This window comes from Orycteropus afer, unplaced genomic scaffold, assembly GCF_000298275.1.
Source record: "Orycteropus afer afer isolate SDZICR_OR568_19922 unplaced genomic scaffold, OryAfe1.0 scaffold00001, whole genome shotgun sequence".
NCBI lineage: Eukaryota > Metazoa > Chordata > Mammalia > Tubulidentata > Orycteropodidae > Orycteropus > Orycteropus afer.
This window is the reverse complement of record NW_006921588.1, coordinates 36,637,671-36,657,559: the sequence shown is the minus strand read 5'-3', so window position 1 is coordinate 36,657,559 and position 19,889 is coordinate 36,637,671. Positions and strand designations below refer to the sequence as shown.

At 36.2% G+C, this 19,889-nt stretch overlaps 1 protein-coding gene across 1 annotated transcript in view; it reads left to right on the top strand.

Annotated features, from left to right (window-relative positions):
• Positions 1–19,889, top strand: part of CSRNP3 (cysteine and serine rich nuclear protein 3) — a 91,293-nt gene that overhangs the window by 59,727 nt on the left and 11,677 nt on the right. The window contains exon 2 of the mRNA XM_007948025.2: positions 6,010–6,269. Within this exon, the coding sequence (XP_007946216.1) occupies positions 6,010–6,269 (260 nt within the window). The remainder of the gene's footprint in view (positions 1–6,009; positions 6,270–19,889) is intronic.

Here is a 19,889-nt window from a genome sequence, read left to right as displayed (position 1 = left end):
TTCTGAATCCTGCTTGAATTTCTAGGAGTTCTCTGTCAATGTACTGCTACAGCCATTTTTCAATTATTTTCAGCAGAACTTTGTTTGTAATAATAATATTGTTTGATAATATACACATTCTGTTGGATCACTTTTCTTTGGAATGGGCACAAATCCGAGTATCAGTCAGGTAACTGTCTTCCAAATTTCTTGGCACAGATGAGTGAGTGCTTCCAGCGTTACGTCTATTTGTTGAAATATTTCAATTGATGTTCTGTCAGTTTCTGGAGCCTTGTTTTTCACTAATGCCTTCAGTGCAGCTTGGACTTCTTCCTTCAGTTCCATCATTTCTTGATCATATGTCACCTTCTGTAATGGTTGACTGTCAACCAATTCTTTTTGGTACAGTAACTTTCTATTCCTTCCATCTTCTTTTGACACTTCCTGTGTTGTTCAATGTTTTGTTCATAGAATCCCTCAATAATGCAACTCGAGACTTGAATTTTTCTTCAGTTTTTCAGCTTGAGAAATGCCAATGTGTTCTTCCTGTTTGGTTTTCTAACTCCAGGTCTTTGCACATTTCATTATAATACTTTACTTTCAAGCCATCCTTTGAAATCTGTTCAGCTCTTTTACATCATCATTTCTTCCATTCACTTTGGCTACACTCCATTTAAGAGCATGTTTCAGAGTCTCTTCTGATAGCCATTTTTCTCTTTCCTTTCTTTCCTATCTTTTTAATAGCAATTTTCTTTCTTGGCATATGATGTCCTGATGTCATCCCAGAACTTGTCTGGTCTTGGGTCATTAGTGTTCAATGCATCAAATCTTTTCTTCAGATGGGATATACTCAAGGTCGTGCTTCGGCTCTCATAGACTTGTTTTAATTTTCTTCAGTTACAACTTGAACTTACATATGAGTAATTGATGGTGTGTTCTGCAGTCGGCCCCTGGCTTTGTTCTAGCTAATGATATTGAGCTTCCATAATGTCTCTTTCCACAAATGTAGTGGATTTCTGTTTCATAGTATACTTGATAGCTGGCTTGATAACTGTTTCCATCATGACTTACTCTTCAAACAGTAAGATACAACATGCACACTCTCAGATCCCCTGATTAATTTGGTCTATATGATTTAAAAATACAAATATTTATGGTCTAGAATTTAGTAAGAAAACTACTTAATCTCAGCAATATTACTTTGCTTCTACTAAATACCCCCCAAATAAATGAAAAATAAACTGAAAATATAGACTTACAAATCATTTGGTATTTTTGTTTTGCACATAACATCATAGGAGAGAAGAGATTATTATTGACTTTAAACACCAATTATAGATTTAATATTTTCCACAATTCTTTCCTTGTTTAACTTCACATTGGACCATGAACTTTATATCCCCTTGTGCCAAATTTGATGCCAGACTACATAGTTCTGTTTTCAGCTCTCTGCATTTCTAGCAATAGCTGGGCTTTGTCAATTGGTGACACTAAAAGGAGTGAGTGTTGCTGAAGAGAGCAACTGCTCATTGCTTAAGCAGAAACTCCAGAATGACGGTGCTATGGTGGAATCAGTGGTCTAGAATCTAGTCTTCAATTTTACAGATGCAGATATGTGCAATGACACAGACAAACATGTATAAATGGCTGAAGTATAAATCTGAAAGCAAATTTGGTCATTTTCAGTAAGAAATAAAATTAATGAAACAACTATATAATCTTGTTGATTTATAGAAGCATGCCTCCCACTACACACACTTTGCATTCCCCCACTCATTTGAATCTTATGTGAGTGCCAAGTTATGAACAGTGTGGTTTACAAGTGTAGAAATGGAGCAAAGCCAGTTGAATTATCTTAGAGCATAGTGTGATTCAACTCTGATGTCTTGATATACTCATCTCCTCTGTGGGATCAGAATATTCAGAATTTTTGGCTCTCAGAATATTTGAGTGCACTTACTTCCTGGATGATGTTAGAAATATAATTTCTAATTCTTAATCATTTTTTTCATTTCTAATCCATTCTGTTTATGAATTATTTCTTTATATATTTCATGGTACAGAATATTGTGTTTTATTTACCTACATTTTTTCCTGATGTTATAAATTAGTTTCCCAATTCTCTTCACTATCCATTTTTAAAGCATTTTTTATGATGGGTATCTTCTGTAGATAGTTAATATCAGTCACTCTGGGTGTTTGTTACTTTAATTCATGAAGATTGTTATCTTTATTATAAGTAACAACAGTATGACTGATGTGTTATTAAGAGCTGTGTTCTGGGCATTGTATGTAGTACTATTGCATTTAGATACATCTGCTTCAGGGTGATAACTGAGAATTGTATGAAAGAAGAGAAGATGAAAGAAGCTAAAAAGCTGGTATCATGTTTGAAAACAGATCTAATTATTTTTTAAAAGCAGTAATGAAAGCCATGTTCTCTTCCCTCTTTTTCTTCTTCTTGACCTCACAGTAGTAAAGCAAATCCTGAACTCTATAAGGACCCAAAGTAGAGTCCAATTATTCTGTAAAGGGCACAAATTACTAGATAGGTATATCAGGGAAGCTTTAGATTCCCTAAGGCAGAGGTGCTGAGTGAATTTAGTCTGTTTTTTCCAGGCTTGAAGGACAAAGATTCTATTTTGTGACTTCATTTTTGTGATGTTAGTCAAATTGAGGTCTGGAGGCAGGAGATAACCATAAAGTCCCATTCTAGTGCTCTGATTCAGTCATCAGAAGAGAGCTGTGAGTAGCTCCTAAGTTCAAGAAAGCTGCACTAAAAATATCCCTAATAAGAGTGATCTTACAGTATTTCAAAGCCTTCCTATTAGATACATTCCACAAGCTTTTGAATCACATTGCTTTTATGGTGCTATTCTTAATATGCAAATGCTAAAACAAACATTAGTCCCTATTTGAATTGGAAACTCTAGTACATTAGAAGCAGCACTAATCCTAGCACACTTTGACAACGTCAGCACTGCCGAGGGCCCAGGTGAAGGGCCCTTGCCCTTAACACTGCCACTGTTGTCATCTTCAAAGCCTTATGAAATCATCTCTAAACACTAGCTTTTGGGGATCAGGTAATTTGGCTTTGTGGGAAAGGATTAGCCCAACAGATTTCACCTAGAAATCTGTTGCAGAGAGTTGAAGAATTCTTCTGATAATGTAAAAATTCAGACTTAAGACTTATAAATTATTTTTTTAAAAAGGAAATTTGTCTAGTGTACTATGAATTGTCTAAAGAACATGTAAAGTCAGAGGTATATATATAATAACAAGTGGTAATAATTGATTTTAAATAAGTACATTAAAACTTCTTCTCCCTTAACTGTAAATTTATGGTTTTGAAAGGAAATGTCTTAAGGGCATCATTTTTGTGATACCAGCCAGGAGTGAAAAAAAGATTGAAGGTCATCACATAAAAGCTTCTATTCTGGTGTAAGGTAGTGACAGATAAGGTTGTCAGATCTAGTAGCAGATTACCAGACAGATTGTTGGATTTTGCTTTCTACAGTGATATTTTACATTTTGACAAATTCTTCTCTGTTTTGAGATGATTTAAACATACGGTTAGGAAGCAGATCAGAGCTTTTAAATCAAAGTTGGAATTGTCTCTACTGCCAGGAGTACAAGTATGTTGCAGTGAACGTATACATAAATAAATGTAAAAATAAGGTGCACGTTTGAAAGCATTTGCTTTCTGGCAGTCTCTCTGGAGAAGTAAAACAGTAGAGAAGAGAGAAGTTTGAGAAAGCTGAATTCATGCCCAAATGTCATAAACTCTTTAATCTTCTGAGTCTGTTCATTCTGTCTCAGTTTCTCATTGCAGGAATATAAGTTCCATGAGGGCAAGGATTGCTGTCTTGTTTTTGTTGTTGTTTTTAATGATGTATCCTAACCACCTAGAAAGGTCCTGGCACATAGTATGTCCTCAATTTATATTTGTTGAATAAATAAATTTGTCATAAGATATTAATCATAGAAGCCTCTCTGTATTTGTCTTAAATACCAAAGTATTTTAGAAAAAATTAAGACATGAGTTTCAACTTCCTTGGAAAAGATACTTCTATAAACATAAAATGATATTGTAATCAATTTTCTCTTATTACATATATAGCCTTCCAAAATCAAAATCATCACTGAAGTCAGCAGCAGTTGACATCTACCAAAAGTAGTGTGATGTCAAGTCTCAGCCTTACTCAGCTCCCTATGCCTTCAGCTCTCGGCTCTGATGTGGTGGCTAAGAATCTGGGCCCTCTATCAATGAATTCCAGTTTTACCACTAGTTATGTGATCATGAAGATGCTATTTAACTTTTAGTGTCTCAGTTTTCTCAAAATAGGTAAAACCAAAAAATAAAAAAACCTAAATGTGTTGCCATTGAGTAAATTCCAACTCATGGTGTCCCTATAAAACAGATCAGAACTGCCCCACAAGGTTTCCAAGGCTGTAATCTTAGTGGAAGCAGACTGTATCTTTCTCCTGCAGAGCAGCTAGTGACTTCAAACTACTGACCTTTTGGTTAGAAGCTGAGCACCTTAACCACTGCATCACCAGGGTTCCTTTCAAAATAGGTACACAGGTAATATCAACTCAAGAACTTGTTGTGAGAATAAAATGAGATAATTCATTTAAAGTACTTCATGTGGGAAGCACACTGTACATGCAGTTTATGTTCTTTTTGCTATTCAAGGATTTCTTCTCAGTTCATTCTTTCTTTCTATCTGTCTTTCTACTTGAGCATGATTATTTATCTATCTTTTCAATTTAGTGTGCCATTCCTGCCCCAATGAGAGAAACATCATATAATATGGCATGAGATTGGGAGCTTTTAGATTTAAGTTTTAGCTCTGCCATTAAAGCTACATCCACAGAAGGCACTCAAATTCCCCAAACCTTGGGTTACTTTACATAAAATAAAAGGACTGAGCTAAATGATGTCTACCATGCTTCCAGCTCCAAAAGATCATGATTAGAATGTGTGGCTCACTTTCTCTCAACTCTAGTGTTATCTTGAACTTTTTGATGCTCTGTTTTGAGCTTAATTGCCCTTTAGCTAACAATAAAGTTTCTGATATATATCATGACGTTTTCATTTTTTTCAACATATGTTGCTGTTGTCAGTTGTTTTCAAGGCTGTAATTTTTTGGAAGGGGATCACCAGGTCTGTCTTCCAAGGCACCTCTGGGTGAGTAGAAAACGACTCAATGGCATGTAATAACAATGACAACACACTTGGAGTAAAATTACACTATTTGTAATGCTATCTGAGAAGGAGCCCTGAGGTGCAGTGCAAACACCCAAAAGGTCACCAGGTTCAAACCCACCAGCTGCTCCATAGGAAAATGATGTGACAATCTGCTTTCTTAAAGATTACAGTCTTGGAAACCCTATGGGTCAGTTCTACTCTGTCCCATAGGCTCAGAATCAACTTGACAGAAACAGGTTTGAGGGTTTTTTGTTTTTGTTTTTTTTAATGCTATTTAATGGGAATATTGTTTTTTTTTTTTTAATCAAATGAAAGCTTTGTGAGATTTGTACTGTTAAAAAAAATCTAAATAGCAGTGAGCCTTTTTAGTCTATTTTTATTGCTTTTTGGAATTTTCTAAAAACATACTGAATGTCATGTCAAATATTCTCCATATCAGAATAAGATTCAAAGGATGAGGATTTGTATTATGTATCTCTTTTGATTAGGGACGGTATCACTCATGTTACAATCATAAACCAAAACTCAAAGGATTAGGAAAAATGAGAAATTAAATTCAGCCACTGACTTACAGACTATTGACAAGTTTGCTTACACTACCATTATAAAAGTACTTTCTACACTATCACAACTACAAGAAATTTTAAGAAAGCAAATATAAAGATTTCTTTGTCAGTCATGGGATGACATTTCAACTGTCCCCTAGCTGAGAAAGGTTGACTATAGATTCCAGGTCATAAAGTTGTATTTTCTAAATCTTCGTCTCTTCTGAAAACCACTGATCTAAGTGTTCACTGAATTGTTTCTTTCTCTTTCAGCTTCCTCCATCCTCAAAAGAGAGAAGCGGCTGAGGACAAAGAATGTGCATTTTAGCTGTGTCACAGTATACTACTTCACCAGGAGACAAGGCTTCACCAGCGTGCCCAGTCAAGGGGGCAGCACCCTGGGCATGTCCAGCCGCCATAACAGTGTGCGCCAGTACACGCTTGGCGAATTTGCCAGGGAACAGGAGAGGCTCCACCGAGAGATGTTGAGAGAACACCTCAGGGAGGAAAAACTGAACTCTTTAAAACTAAAGGTAAAAGCATTAGAAACTTATTTTTGGCAAATCCTATGTCTTTTCCTTAATCTGGTTGAATTAACCACTTTCATATTTATATTCACAAACCAAACTGGACAGTTATACAAGAAACCTCCTGCTGAAGCTTCTTTTCTTTCTTTCTCAAAGCAAAATAGTATGGTCTCTTCACTGAAAACAATGCCATCCTTTATTTTATTCATCCCACAAATATTTATTGAGTATTACTAGGTAGTAGATCCTGTACTTGGGCTGGGGCAAATGGTGAGCCAAAATAGATGTGGTTCCTTTTCTCCTAGAATTTACAGACTAATAGGAATGAGTAATTCAACAATTAGCAAGAGTGGCAAGGTGTTATGATAGTGTGTAATGGGAAGTTGACGTAGTCCAGGAGCTTGAATAAAGCTCCTTGGAGGAAGAGATAATTGAAAAGAAATCTGAAGGGGTAAATAGTAAAGAGGATTGGCAAGAATGTTTCAGGCAGTGGGAACAACCTGAACAGCCTTGTAGTGAGGACACAAAGGCTAGTGTGGCTGGAGCAAGGGCAAGAAGTGTGGAGTAACTTGAGAGGCAGGGGTATATTAAAGTGTAGTTTCTTTCTCTTCATTGTAAGGCCATCAGAAGCCATCTAAGAATTTAAGCATGAATTCGTGGTGACAGGGTAATATGATCCCGTCCATGCTATGGTGTGAGATAATTTGGGAGTAAGGCCCTGTTGGGGTGGTGGGAGGCAAACGTATAATGCTGTAGAGCTAGATCAGTTAGGCGGCTACAGTTAGATGCTGGCTACAGAAGTCCAGGAGAGAGATGATGGTCGTTAGATTAGTCTGATGGTTGGTGACTGGAAGATAGATGGACAGAGGGAGAAATTTAGGAAGTAATCTCAATAGTGTTTAATGATGAGTAAAACTTGGGAGGAAAAGAGAGGAAGTCAAGAATGGCTCCTAAATTCCTGGCTTGCAAAACTGAACAGTTGTGGTTGAGAGTACCATTTCCTTTGATAAGAGACACAGGAGGTGGAGCAGGTTGTGCATGTGGAGGGGGATGGTAATGAGATCAGTTTTGAATGTACTGAATTTGAGGGGCTTGAGTTATGTAAGAGCTATCAGGAAGATGTCCAGGGGGAGATACTTACCATTTTGGTGCATTAGAGATTAAGTTGAAAGAATCACAATATAGACAACTTTTATCAACAAGACACTCTATGCTTCTATTGGTCTATCATTTTACTAATACACAGGAAATATTCTCTCATCATTATTCAATGACAAAGGAAATCTTTCTTAAGTAATCTATGGTACTCAGCATAAGGGTCGCTCATTAGATAGTCGAAGTACCAGAAACACATCTGTGTTATCTTTATCTTTAGTTTCCAGGAAAAGCCAATCATCAGAGGTATTGTGTATTTCAAAACATCTTGTTTTTATGTATTTTCCAATATATGTATGTGTCCTGTTCCCAACTGCATCACAAGGCAGTCACTGGAATGAAGCTAGAAACAGTCTAACTCTTTAGTATGTCTATTTCCCTTGACAATATTTTTAACAGGTGCATTTAAAGTTCCTTGAGATTTTTAGGTATCAATCCACTGTTGTTGTTTTTCATAATTGCTTTGTATATAGTTTAATTCAGTAATAATTTTTAGATTGGCTTCTGAAATCCATCTTCTCTACTTTTATAACTGACTGGAAACAAATTCTACCCCCTATCCAGAAAGGGAAGTCTTTCTTCAACTTCAAATATTAGTGGAACAAAAATAATGGTTCCATTTATTAGTGATTGCTATTTGCCAGGCATTTTACTTGTATTTTTTTTCAAGTAATATTTTATTGTGCTTTTTGTGAAAGTTTACACAACAAATTAGGCTTACCTTTCACAATTTCTACTCAGATTGCTCAATGATGTTAGTTACATTTTTCATGTGTCAACATTCTCTTTTTTTTTTTTTTCCTCATGATCTAAGGTAAATGTTTCTTTCCTTTTTAAAAAAAAAACAAAAAACTTTTTTGTGATATGAGTGAAAGTATACAGACAAATTGGTTTTCTATTCAACGGTTAATACACATTTTGTTTCATTCACAGTTAATACACATTTTGTTTCATAACATAGATTGCAATCACCACAATGGAATAGCACTCTTCTCACTTCCTTCCTGTGTTTCCCATTTCCATCCATCCTTCTTTCCCATCTCTTCCTGACTTCTGAGCTTCATGCCTGGGCAAGCGCTGCCCTTTTGATCTCTTACGGTTGATTGTTCTAAGGAGTCTGTACCTCTCTGGTATTATTGTTCACCTTATAGACCTGTCTATTTTGCCTGAAATTTGAACCATAAGAGTAAATTTAGTTCCAGGCTTAAAGGGTGAATAGCATAGTGCCTAAGGCACTTGACTGCTCACCAGAAGGCTGGCGGTTCAATCCCACCAGCCACTCCTCGGAAGGAAGGTTGGGCAATCCTATTTCCGTAGTGATACTGCCTCTGAAACCCAAGGAGGGGTCGGGGCAGACTCAACGGCAAACAACAACAACAACAACAAGGTCCCTAGTCTAGGGGGCTCCACAAGTTGCTATCAGAGCAGTAAGCCTGGTCTTTTTTAAGATTTTGAATTCTTTTCCACATTTTTATCTTGCTCTATCCAGTACCTTCTATTGTGATCCCTTTCTGAGTAGTTGGCAGTGGTAGCTGGGCACCATCTAGTTCTTCTAATCTCAGGGTTGTAGAGTCTGAGGTTCACATGGTCCATTAGACCTTTGGATTAATTGTTTCCATGTGTCTTTGATTTTCTTCACTCTTCTTTGCTTTGGATGGGGAGACAGCAATAGTTGCACATTAGAGGGCCTTTGGCAAGCTTTTAAGACCCTAGTCACTACTCACCAAAGTAGGATGTAAAACATTGTCTTTGTGGACTCTGTTATGCCAATTGACCTTGATGTCCCCTGAGCCTATGGTCCTGAGCCCCCAGGCAAATGAATCATCCCTTCAAGATGTTTGGTTACAGCTAAGAAGTTTTCATAACTTTGCCTACTATTTACAATATACCTAAATTTATTTATAGCACGTACAAATACGTAAGTCAAAATATTGTCTGCCAAACCTATATGTGGTTGTGAATGTAGTCCCATTCACCTGCCTGTATCTGTTCATCTTGCCTATCTGCCTGTGTATCCTTTCATACATTATTGTTTGCTGTTATTGATATCAAAGGATTGTATATGTAATAGTATTTACTTTTGTTGTCTGTAACTCTTGTGCACTTCTCCATGTCTTCTTTTCCTTAGGGTGATGATATTTGTGCTGATCACCCTCTTATTGTATATCACCTCACCCAAATTAGTATGTGTCTATTATCTAGGTAATAATTTTCCCTCCCTTCCATGCTCATCCCTGATAATCATCAAAGAATATCTCTTTGTGTGTGTAAACCTTTCCTTGGCTTTTTATACTAATGAACTCTTACAATATTGCTCCTTTTGTGATGAGCTACTTCACTCAGCATAATGTCCTCCAGGTTCATCCATGTTATGAGATGTTTTGTGGATACTTTGTTATTCTTTAATGTTGTGTAGTATTCCAACGTGTGTATGTACCATTATTTGTTTACCCATTCACCCACTGATAGGCAAACAGGCACTTTATAAACATTATTTAATTTAATCCTAACAAGACCCAGTGGGATAGGTAATTATTAGACTATGTTTACAAATAAGGAAGAAGTACAAAGATGTTAAATAGCTGGCTCACTCAATAGAAAATTGACTGTATTATCTTTATTCTTAAGTTAATTTATTATCCCCTATAGGCACTGGGAAAGACAATCTGAGTATCTATTGGGAGTCATCCCTTCCTGGAGTTTGTTATGATGTGCACTGGTTTTGAACAGCTGGGAGACTGTAATTCTACCTTAGGCCCAAAAGATTGATTGTGGTGAACTTTGAGGAATATAATGCATGTGATTAATGTTAGGGGGAGCAGCATACCTACAGCAATCTTCCTCCATAAAAGATAGTTTTATATTCTGATACTATCATCCGTACTCAGCTGCTTCTATGCTTTCAAAAAAAAAAAAAAAAAAAAAGCAGACAAAAGCAAAAAAGAAGGACAAAAAATTGCACCCAATTACTGACTCATTTTTTAGTTGTGCTTAGTGCTGGAAGTTGGAGAGTGGCAGTCATCTGAGTGGGTGTCACCTCTTTTTTTTCTATTTATTGATGTATGAAAACATACAACTTTCCCTTTTGGTAAAAATGTCAGAAAAAGGCATTAGGTTATCATTGTTATTTTCCAAATTAATACAAAACTAAAAGATAATGGAATTCTGAGGTGATCTTAGCCTAACTATATTTGAAATATTCAGAAGTCTCAGAAGCACATGTCATATGAGGCTAATAAAAGATCACAGCAATGTATGATAGTTTGTTTAAAAAAATCTTCAGGGAATTAATGGAGGAAATTTTGTATAAATCTCTTTATTAAAGCATATTTTTATAATGTTTTAACTATAATTGACTACACTTGTCTAAGGAGTACCAAAAACATTGTTGTTGTTATGTGCCATTGAGTCAGCCCTGACTCATAGGGACCCCTTCTTGGGTTGCTGAGGCAGTATCACTATGGAAGTAGATTGCCCAACCTTCCTTCTGAGGAGTGGCTAGTGGGTTTGAACCTCCAGCCTTCTGATTAACAGTCAAATGCCTTAGGCACTACACCACCAGAGATCCTGTAGCCTCCATGTTGTTGTTGTTATGTGCCATCGAGTCGGCCCCGACTCATAGCGACCCCTCCTTGGGTTTCCGAGGCAGTATCACTACGGAAGTAGGATTGCCCAACCTTCCTTCCGAGGAGTGGCTGGTGGGTTTGAACCAACAGCCTTCTGGTTAGCAGTCAAGTGCTTTAGCCACTATGCTACCAGAGCTCCTTGTAGCCTCCACAGAGGTACGATATTTTATAATTCTACCAACAATGCATGAGAGTTTTGGTTTCTCTATATCCTTGTTATTTTCCATTTTCCTGATAATAGCCATGGCATAGTACCTAAGGCATTTGACTGCTAATGAGAAGATTGGTGGTTCAAACCCACCAACCACTCCATGGGCAATCTACTTCTGTAAAGATTTACTGCCTCAGAAAATGAAAAGGGTTGCTATGAGTTGGAATCAACTCAATGACAGTGAGTTTTGTTTTGATTTGTTGGTAAAGGGTTGAAGTGATAGCATTGTGGTTTTTATTTGAATTCTCCTAATGATTAATAAAAAATGAAATGGAACATGTAAAGATCACTATCCTAGGCATTGAACTGAAATGGACTGTGTTGGCCATTTGAATCAGACAATCATATGGTGTATTATGCCAGGAATGACAAATCGAAGAAGAATGACATCACATTCATCATCAAAAGGAACATTTCATGATCTATCCTGAAGTACAATGCTCTCAGTGATAGGATAATATCCATAACCTACAAGGAAGACCAGTTAATACTACTATTATTCAAATTTAAGCACCAATCACTAAAGCCAAAGATGAAGAAACTGAAGATTTTTTAACAACTTCTGCAGTCTGAAATTGACCAAACATGCAACCAGGATGCACTGATAATTACTAGTGATTGGAACACAAAATTTGGAAACAAAATAGAGGCCTTGGTGGTTGGAAAACATGGCCTTGGTGAAAGAAATGATGCTGGTGACCACATGATCAAATTCTGCAAATCTGATGGTTTATTCATTGCAAACACCTTTTCTCAACAACATAAATGGCAACTATACACATGGAACACCCCAGATGGACAACATCTGTTGAAAAGAGGCAATGGGGAAGCTCAGTATCATCAGTCAGAACAAGGCCGAGGACTGACTGTGGAAAAGACCATCAATTGCTCATTTCAGCTGAAGCTAATTTTTTTTTTTTAATTCACAAGAGACAAAATACAACCTTGAGTATATCTCACCTGTATTCAGAGACCATCTGAAGAATAGCTTTAACACACTGAACACTAATGAATGACATAAGACCAGACAAGTTGTGGGAGGACATCATACATGAATAAATCTAAAGGTCATTAAAAAGACAAGAAAGAAAGAAAACGCCAAAATGGAAGTCAGAAGGTACTCTGAAACTTGCTCTTAATGGAGAGTAGCTAAAGAAAAAAGAAGAAATGATGAAGTAAAAGAGTTGTGCAGAAGATTGCAAAGGGTGGCTGGAGAAAATCAAGTAAAGTATTATAATGAAATGTCTAAAGACCCGGAGTTAAAAAGCCAAAAGGGAAAAACGCACAGCACTTCTCAGGTTTAAGGAACTGAAGAAAAAATTCAAGCCTTGAGTTGCAATATTGAAGGATTTTGTGGAAAAAAAATATTAAACAATGCAGGAAGCATCAAAAGAAGATGTAAGAAATACAAAGTCATTGTACTGAAAAGAATTGGTCAATGTTCAACCATTTCAAGAAGTAGCATATTGTCAAGAATAAATGGTAAACAAGGAAGAAGTCTAAGCTGCATTGAAGGCAATGGAGAAAAACAAAGCTCCAAAAATTGACAGAATACCCATTGAGATGTTTCAACAAACAGAAGTAACACTGGAAGCCCTCAATCATTTTTTGTCAAGAAATTTGGAAGACAGCTACCTCAGCACCTAACTGGAATAGATCCATAGTTGTGCCCATTCCAAAGAAACATAATCCAACTGAATGCAGCAATTATCCAACAATAGCATTATTATCACATACAAGAAAATTTTTGCTGAAAATAATTCAGAAACAGTTGCAGCAGTATATCGACAGGGAACTGCCACAAATTAAAGGAGGACTCAGAAGAGGATGGCATTGCTGATGTCAGATGGACCTTGGCTGAAAGCAAAGAATATAGAAAGGTGTTTACTTGTGTTTTATTGACTATGCGAAGACATTCAACTGTGTGGATCATAACAGATTATTGATAATGTTAAGAAGAATGGGAATTCCATAACACTTAACTGTTCTCATGAAGAACCTCTACATAGAACAAGAAGCTGTCATTAAAACGGAACAAAGAGATACAGCATGGTTTAAAATCAAGAAGGGTGTATATCAGGCTCATATCCTTTTAGCATACTTATTCAATCTGTATGCTGAGCAAATGGTCTGAAAAACTGGAGTCTAAGAAGAAGAATGCAACATCAGCACTGGAAGAAGACATAAATAACCTGCAATATATAGATGATATAATTTGCTTGGTGAAAGTGAAGAAGACTTAAAGGACTTTCTGATGAAGATCAAAGGTTACAACCTTCCATATAGATTACACTTCAACATAAAGAAAACAAAAGTCCTCACAATTTGATCAATAAGCAACATCATGATAAATGGAAAAAATTTGAAATTGTCAAGGATTTCATTTTATATGGATCCAAAATTAATATCCATAGAAGCAGCAGTGAAGAAATCAAATGATGTATTACATTGGGTAAATCAACTACAAAAGACCTCTTTGAAATGTTAAAGAACAAAGTTATCACTTTGAAGACTAAAGTGCACCTGACTCCATGTAGTATTTACATTCCTTCATGTGCATGTGAAAGCAGGACAATGAATAAGAAAGATCAAAGAAAAATTGGTGCATTTGAATTTTGGTGTTGGTGAAGAATACTGAAAATACCATGGACTGCCAGAAGAATGAACAAATCTGTTGAAGAAATCAGAAGTGAGAATGGCCAGACTTTGTCTCACATACTTTCACCATGTTATCAGAAGAGACCAGTCCCTGGAGAAGGATATTATGCTTGCTTAAGTAGAGGGTTAGCAAAAAGGACAAGACCTTCAATGAGATAGATTGACAATGATGGGCTAAAGCTTAGCAATGATTGTGAGGATGGCGAAGGACCGGGCAGTGTTTCATTCTTTCATACATAGGATCTCTATGAGTAGAAATGAAATCGATGGCAACTAACAACAACAACAATGACTAATGACATTGAGCATCTTTACTTGTGTTTATTGCCCCTTGGTCATATATCTTCTTTGAAGATAAGTCTATTCAAGTCCTGTGCCCATTTTTCAATTGGGTTGTCTTTCTGTTGTTGACCCATAAGATTCTTTGTATGTTCTTAATATTAAACCCTTACAAGATACATGGTTACCAAAATTTTCTCCCATTTTAAGGTTGTTTCTTCACTTTCTTGATAAAGTACATTGATGCACAGTTGTTTTTGTTTTTAACTTTGTTGAAGTCCATTTTATATATTCTGCTTGCTTATGCTTTTGGTGAAATATCTAAGTATTTATTGTCAAATACAAGGTATTGAAGTTTACCCCTATGTTTTCTTCTAAGAGTTTTATAGTTTTGATTCTTATGTTGATCCATTTTGAATTAATTTTCCTGTATACTGTAAGGTATGGGTCCAACTTTATTCTTTTGTATATGGATATCCAGTTTTTCTAAGCACCATTTGTTAAACAAATTGTCCTTTCCCCATCGAATAGATAGCACTTTTATTGAAAACCAATTTGTTATAGATATATGGCTTTATTTGTGATTCAGTTTTATTTCATTGGTCTATTATACCAGTACCAGATTATTTCAAAATTGTTTTGGTTATATGGAATCCCTTGAAATTCCATATAAATTTGAGGATTATTTTTTCCATTGCTGCAAAAAGACTGTTGTAACTTAGATGAGGATTGTGTTGACTCTCTGGATTTCCTTGGGAAGTATTCACATCTTAACCATATTAATTCTTCCATTCCATGAACACAGGATGTCTTTCCATTATTTAAATCTTTAGTTTCTTTCAGCAATTTTTGTAGTTTTCAGTGTAGAAGTCTTTTAGCTTCTTGGTAAATCTATTCCTAGTTGTTTTATTTGCTTTAAATGCTATTGTAAATAGGATTGTTTCCTTAATTTCCTTTTCAGCTTGTTCATTGTTAGTATATGGAAACATAATTAATTTTTTAAGATGTTAATCTTGTACCCTTGCCACTTTTCTGCATTTATTTATTAGCTGTAGTAGCTTTCTTGTGAGATCTTTGTGATTTTTCTGTGTATTGGATTATGCAGTCTACAAATATAGTTTTATTTCTTCCTTCCCAATTTGGATGCATTTTATTTCTTTTTCTTACATAATTGTACAATACTGAATAGCAATTGTGGAAGCAGTCATCCTTGTTTTCTTCCTGATTTTAAGGAGATATATTTTTAGCAGATTATATTCCCATTCAACAATTCCTACACAAATTGTTCTGTGGCATTGGGTAAAATCCCCATAATATATTAGGACTTTCACATTTCTACCCTGCCTATTCTGTTTCCATCCATCCCATTCCCCCACCCTTTCTTACCTTCTCATCTTTGCTTTTGTGTAAATGTTGACCATTTGGTCTCATAGAGTTGATTGTTTAAAGAAGCCCAATCTTCACAGGTGTTATTGTTTATTTTATAGCCCAATCTATTAATTGGCAGAAAGATGACCTCTGGCAGTGGCTTCAGTTCCCGGTTAAAGGGTTTCTTAGGGGAATAATCTCAGGGGTTCTTTTAGTTTATGTTAGTCCAGAAAGTCTGGTTGTTTGGATGAATTTGAGTTTGTTCTACATTTTTCTCCAATCTGATCAGGACCTTCTATTGTGTTTCTGGTCAGAATTAACAGTAGTGGTAGCAGGCTGTTGTTCAGACAGGATATTAGTCCTGTGGACTGATTTTATCCTTGAGTCTTTGATTTCCTTCCCACTCCTTTGCTCCAGACGGGAAGAGACAAATAGTTATGCCTTAGATGGCTACTTGCAAGCTTTTAACACCCTGGACACTACTCACCAAACTAGGATATAGAACATTATCAATTCCACATGATGTTTGAGTATGTCTACGAAGCATTCTTCACTGCACTCCCTATCTGCTTTATTATAAATATGGATGTATATGCAGCACATTCAAACATACACATATGCCCACAAATATACCTGTATATTCATGTGCATGTAGTCACATATTTGTTGCTTGTTATACTGTCTTTGTAAATTTTTGCATACCTCTCAGTGTCTTCATTTACTTTGGCCATGCTGTGGATTCCCCCATATTGTGTATTGTCCTTCCTATCACCAGAATTAATACATGTTTATGATCTAGTGATTCTCTCTTCCACCCTTCCCATAGCTGGCATCCATTAAAGAATGTCGCTTGCTGTGTGTATACCTATTCTTTTGTTGTTTTATTTTTTTATTGTGATCTGGGTGAAAGTTTTAAGAACAAAGTCATTTTCCATTCAACAGTTCATACAATTTTGTTTCATGACATTGATGGCAATCCCCACAATGTAACAGCTCTCTTCCCACTTCCTCCCTGTGGTCACCTTTTCCTGTGCCCTTCTTTCCTATGCATTCCTGTCCTCTGAGCAGATTCTGCCTTTCTGATCTCCTATGGTTGATTTTTCTAAGGAGTGTACCTACCTGGTATAATTGTTCACCTTGCAGACCTGTTTGTTGTTGTTGTTGTTTTAATATAGGCACACACAGAATAAATCTTGTTCCTGTTCTCCAAACTCCAGGTGTTTGAGAGCAATTTCAATTAACATGCAGATACTTGATAATGGCTTATATGAACTCTCTAAGCTTCTATAGGATTATATATCTGTCGTCTTTCCACTATTTCTCCTAAGGCATCATTTCCAGACACTTTGCCATCCTGGTTTCCCTTCTCTGGATACACTGTTGTTTGTTAATGTCCACAAAATGTGGTACTTGATATGTACAAGGTACTCCAGATGAGATCTATACAGTGTACAGTAATGCTGATACATTATCACTTCCCAAGTTGTGGATGCCTTTCCCTGGGTATACAGGTTAAAGTAGATTTTTGGTCCTTGATCAAAGTGTTTGTTCATGTTAAGCTTATAGTAAGTTAAAACAAAAACAATCACACAAACAAAACAGATCTTTTAAGCCATGTTTTCATCTTCATACATATAAAACCTTGTAACTCTCCATGGAAAGAACTATCTTTAGCATTGGACAGGCCATGTAGAAAGTGATCAGTAAGGTTTTGTTGTATTTAATATGAATAAACTTCATCTTGTCATCTGCAAATGGGATAGGCCTGACTTTTAAGTTCTTATGCAAGTTATTAATTTAAAATGATATTTAACAAGACAGGACCAAATTCAGGATATCCTCTCCGAGTATTAACCCTCAATAGGAATAGAAGGAGCTTCTCCTCCACCAGCCTATCCTGACCTCTATTTATAATCAACACCAGAGAGGCCACTGCTACTGATGGGAGGTATGTGCCACATCCCTCATGGACATAGGTGGGGTAAAATAGCATGAGCATCCCTGCTCTTGAGACACTTGCAGCTGCTCAACTAATGAAGAATTCAACATGTCTGTCTTAGTTCTCTAGTGAAACTATAACAGAAACACCACAAGTGGAAGGATTTAACAAAGAGAAATTTATTGTCTCGCAGTTTAGGAAGCTGGATGTCCAAGCTCAGGGTGCCGGCTCTGGGGGAAGTCTTTCTTTCTCTGTCAGATCTTTTTTTCACATGGCAGAGAGCTCATCTGTTTACATATATTCCTTTCTAGAATTCTGTTGTGGAGAATTAGCTTTAAAAAAACAAAAATTGCTCCCATGTTTGATCCTCTTTTAATTTCTTTCCCCCTGACTCCTCATTGATTTTTAGACAAAACAGTCATAACTTCAGGCTTTTTCATAGCTCTGGAGCATAAATTGTCTGGGCCTGGGGATTCTTACCTGAAATGTTGAGTACTCTTTCACTGTCTCCCATTACTTTATTACTTTAAATGCTTTCTGGCATGTTTATTCTCCAATTTCTAGTTTAAAAGTTTGATTTTTAATAGAAACTATGGAATCAAGAAAGGAAGTAAATCATTCAGCTTTGTATCTTTATGTCTAGCTTTTTTTTGAAATTTGTCTATTTTTTCCCACTGCCTGATACTTCTATAAAATGGATATGTTTTGTTGCATTTACCACACTATAGCACCTTTATTCCAAGGTCATCTTCCCAGTGGACTAGAAGCTCTCCGGGTGGCAGAACCATCATACATCTATATGACCCCAATACCTAGTTCAGTGCCTAGCAGTATATAGCATAGTGATTAAGAATGTTCATTCATTCAGTATCTATTTGTTAATCAACTACTATAGGATTAGCAATGAACAAAGTAATGGGGCAACAATGGTGAGCAAAACAGACATGGTCTCAGCTTTCACTATGTTCACAGTATGGTAAGGGAAATATACATGAAATCCAGCACCACAACTAACATATTGTTACCAAACTAGGCAGGAAGATATACCAGCTAAATGCAGGCCAGGGAAAATAAGTTAAAAGTTGGCAGAGAAAACCAAAGGAGTTAGTTCAATATTGATAGCTGTCACTTAGACTATTTTCATTTGCTGGTATCTCCATTAGAAAGGCCATCTCTACATGCCCACAAAATAGATATGCAAAAGGAAATGCTATCTAGCTTTCTTTCTTTTATTTTCTGTTTGAACTTTTGTTCTTTATGTCCAAATCATATTACTCATTTTTTAATGAGCTAATTCTGAGGAATTAGTGGAAACTCTGCTCTTTTATCTCCTGTCAAATAGCCCTGAGATAAAGATCTTGGAGCCTCGCTTGTACTGCTTCCTTCTTATTTGCTTCTATATACTTTTTTACATTAATCTCAGAATTTTTACTCCAATCTGTTCTTACAAGCCTAGCTCAAGTTTTAGAGTCAAATAGACGTGAATTTGAAACTCAGAATGATCACTAATTTGCTATGTGGCTATACCTTGGCAAATTGTTTTCTCTAATGTCTAGAGACATAAAATAATATTTAATAAGATTTTTTGTGTACTTATATAAAGTACAGAGCTGAGTACCTGTTACTCAATGTATGGTAGTTTGGGTCATTCCCAACATAATCATCTTCATTATAGTAGGCGTAATCACTGTTTATGGAATTGAATTATTTTTTTGCATTCTTATTTCTACTTTCATTTCTACATGTATTAATAAGTTTGTAATTACCTGGAGATTATATTAGTAAGCACACCTTTCAACTGCTGAAAGAACTTAATATTTGTTAGCATCTTAGTCAACAGACATTTTCAGTATTGTTTTCCCCTCCACAATCATTTTAAATTGATTATTTTTTTTCAGGTACTTAATGACATGAAAAGTTTATCTCATTAGAATTGATAGTGAAATTCATCTACTATATTTTATTGAGCCCCTGGGGAAGCGACATTACTTTGGGGAAAAGAACACTAAACAAGATGTGACCAGTCCCAGATTGCTTCCTAGGATGTCTGCCTCAAAAGAGAGCACTCATTTGAACATGCTGCTGGTAATTGTATATGCATTATTTTATAGGCAGAATAGCTTCTTAGACACCTTGTGTTTAATCCCATGTTAGAGACCCAGCATTACTTTAGGTACCATAGGAAGCTAAGAATCTATCTGAGAGATATAAGGGAAAATATACTGGAATAGGAGTCAGGAATTTGGAACTGTAGGTATGTTTATTGTTGTTGTTATGTGCCATCAAGTCAGACCCAACTCATAGCAACCCCTCCTTGGGTTTCCAAGGCAGTATCACTACGGAAGTAGATTGCCCAACCTTCCTTCCGAGGAGTAGCTGGTGGGTTTGAA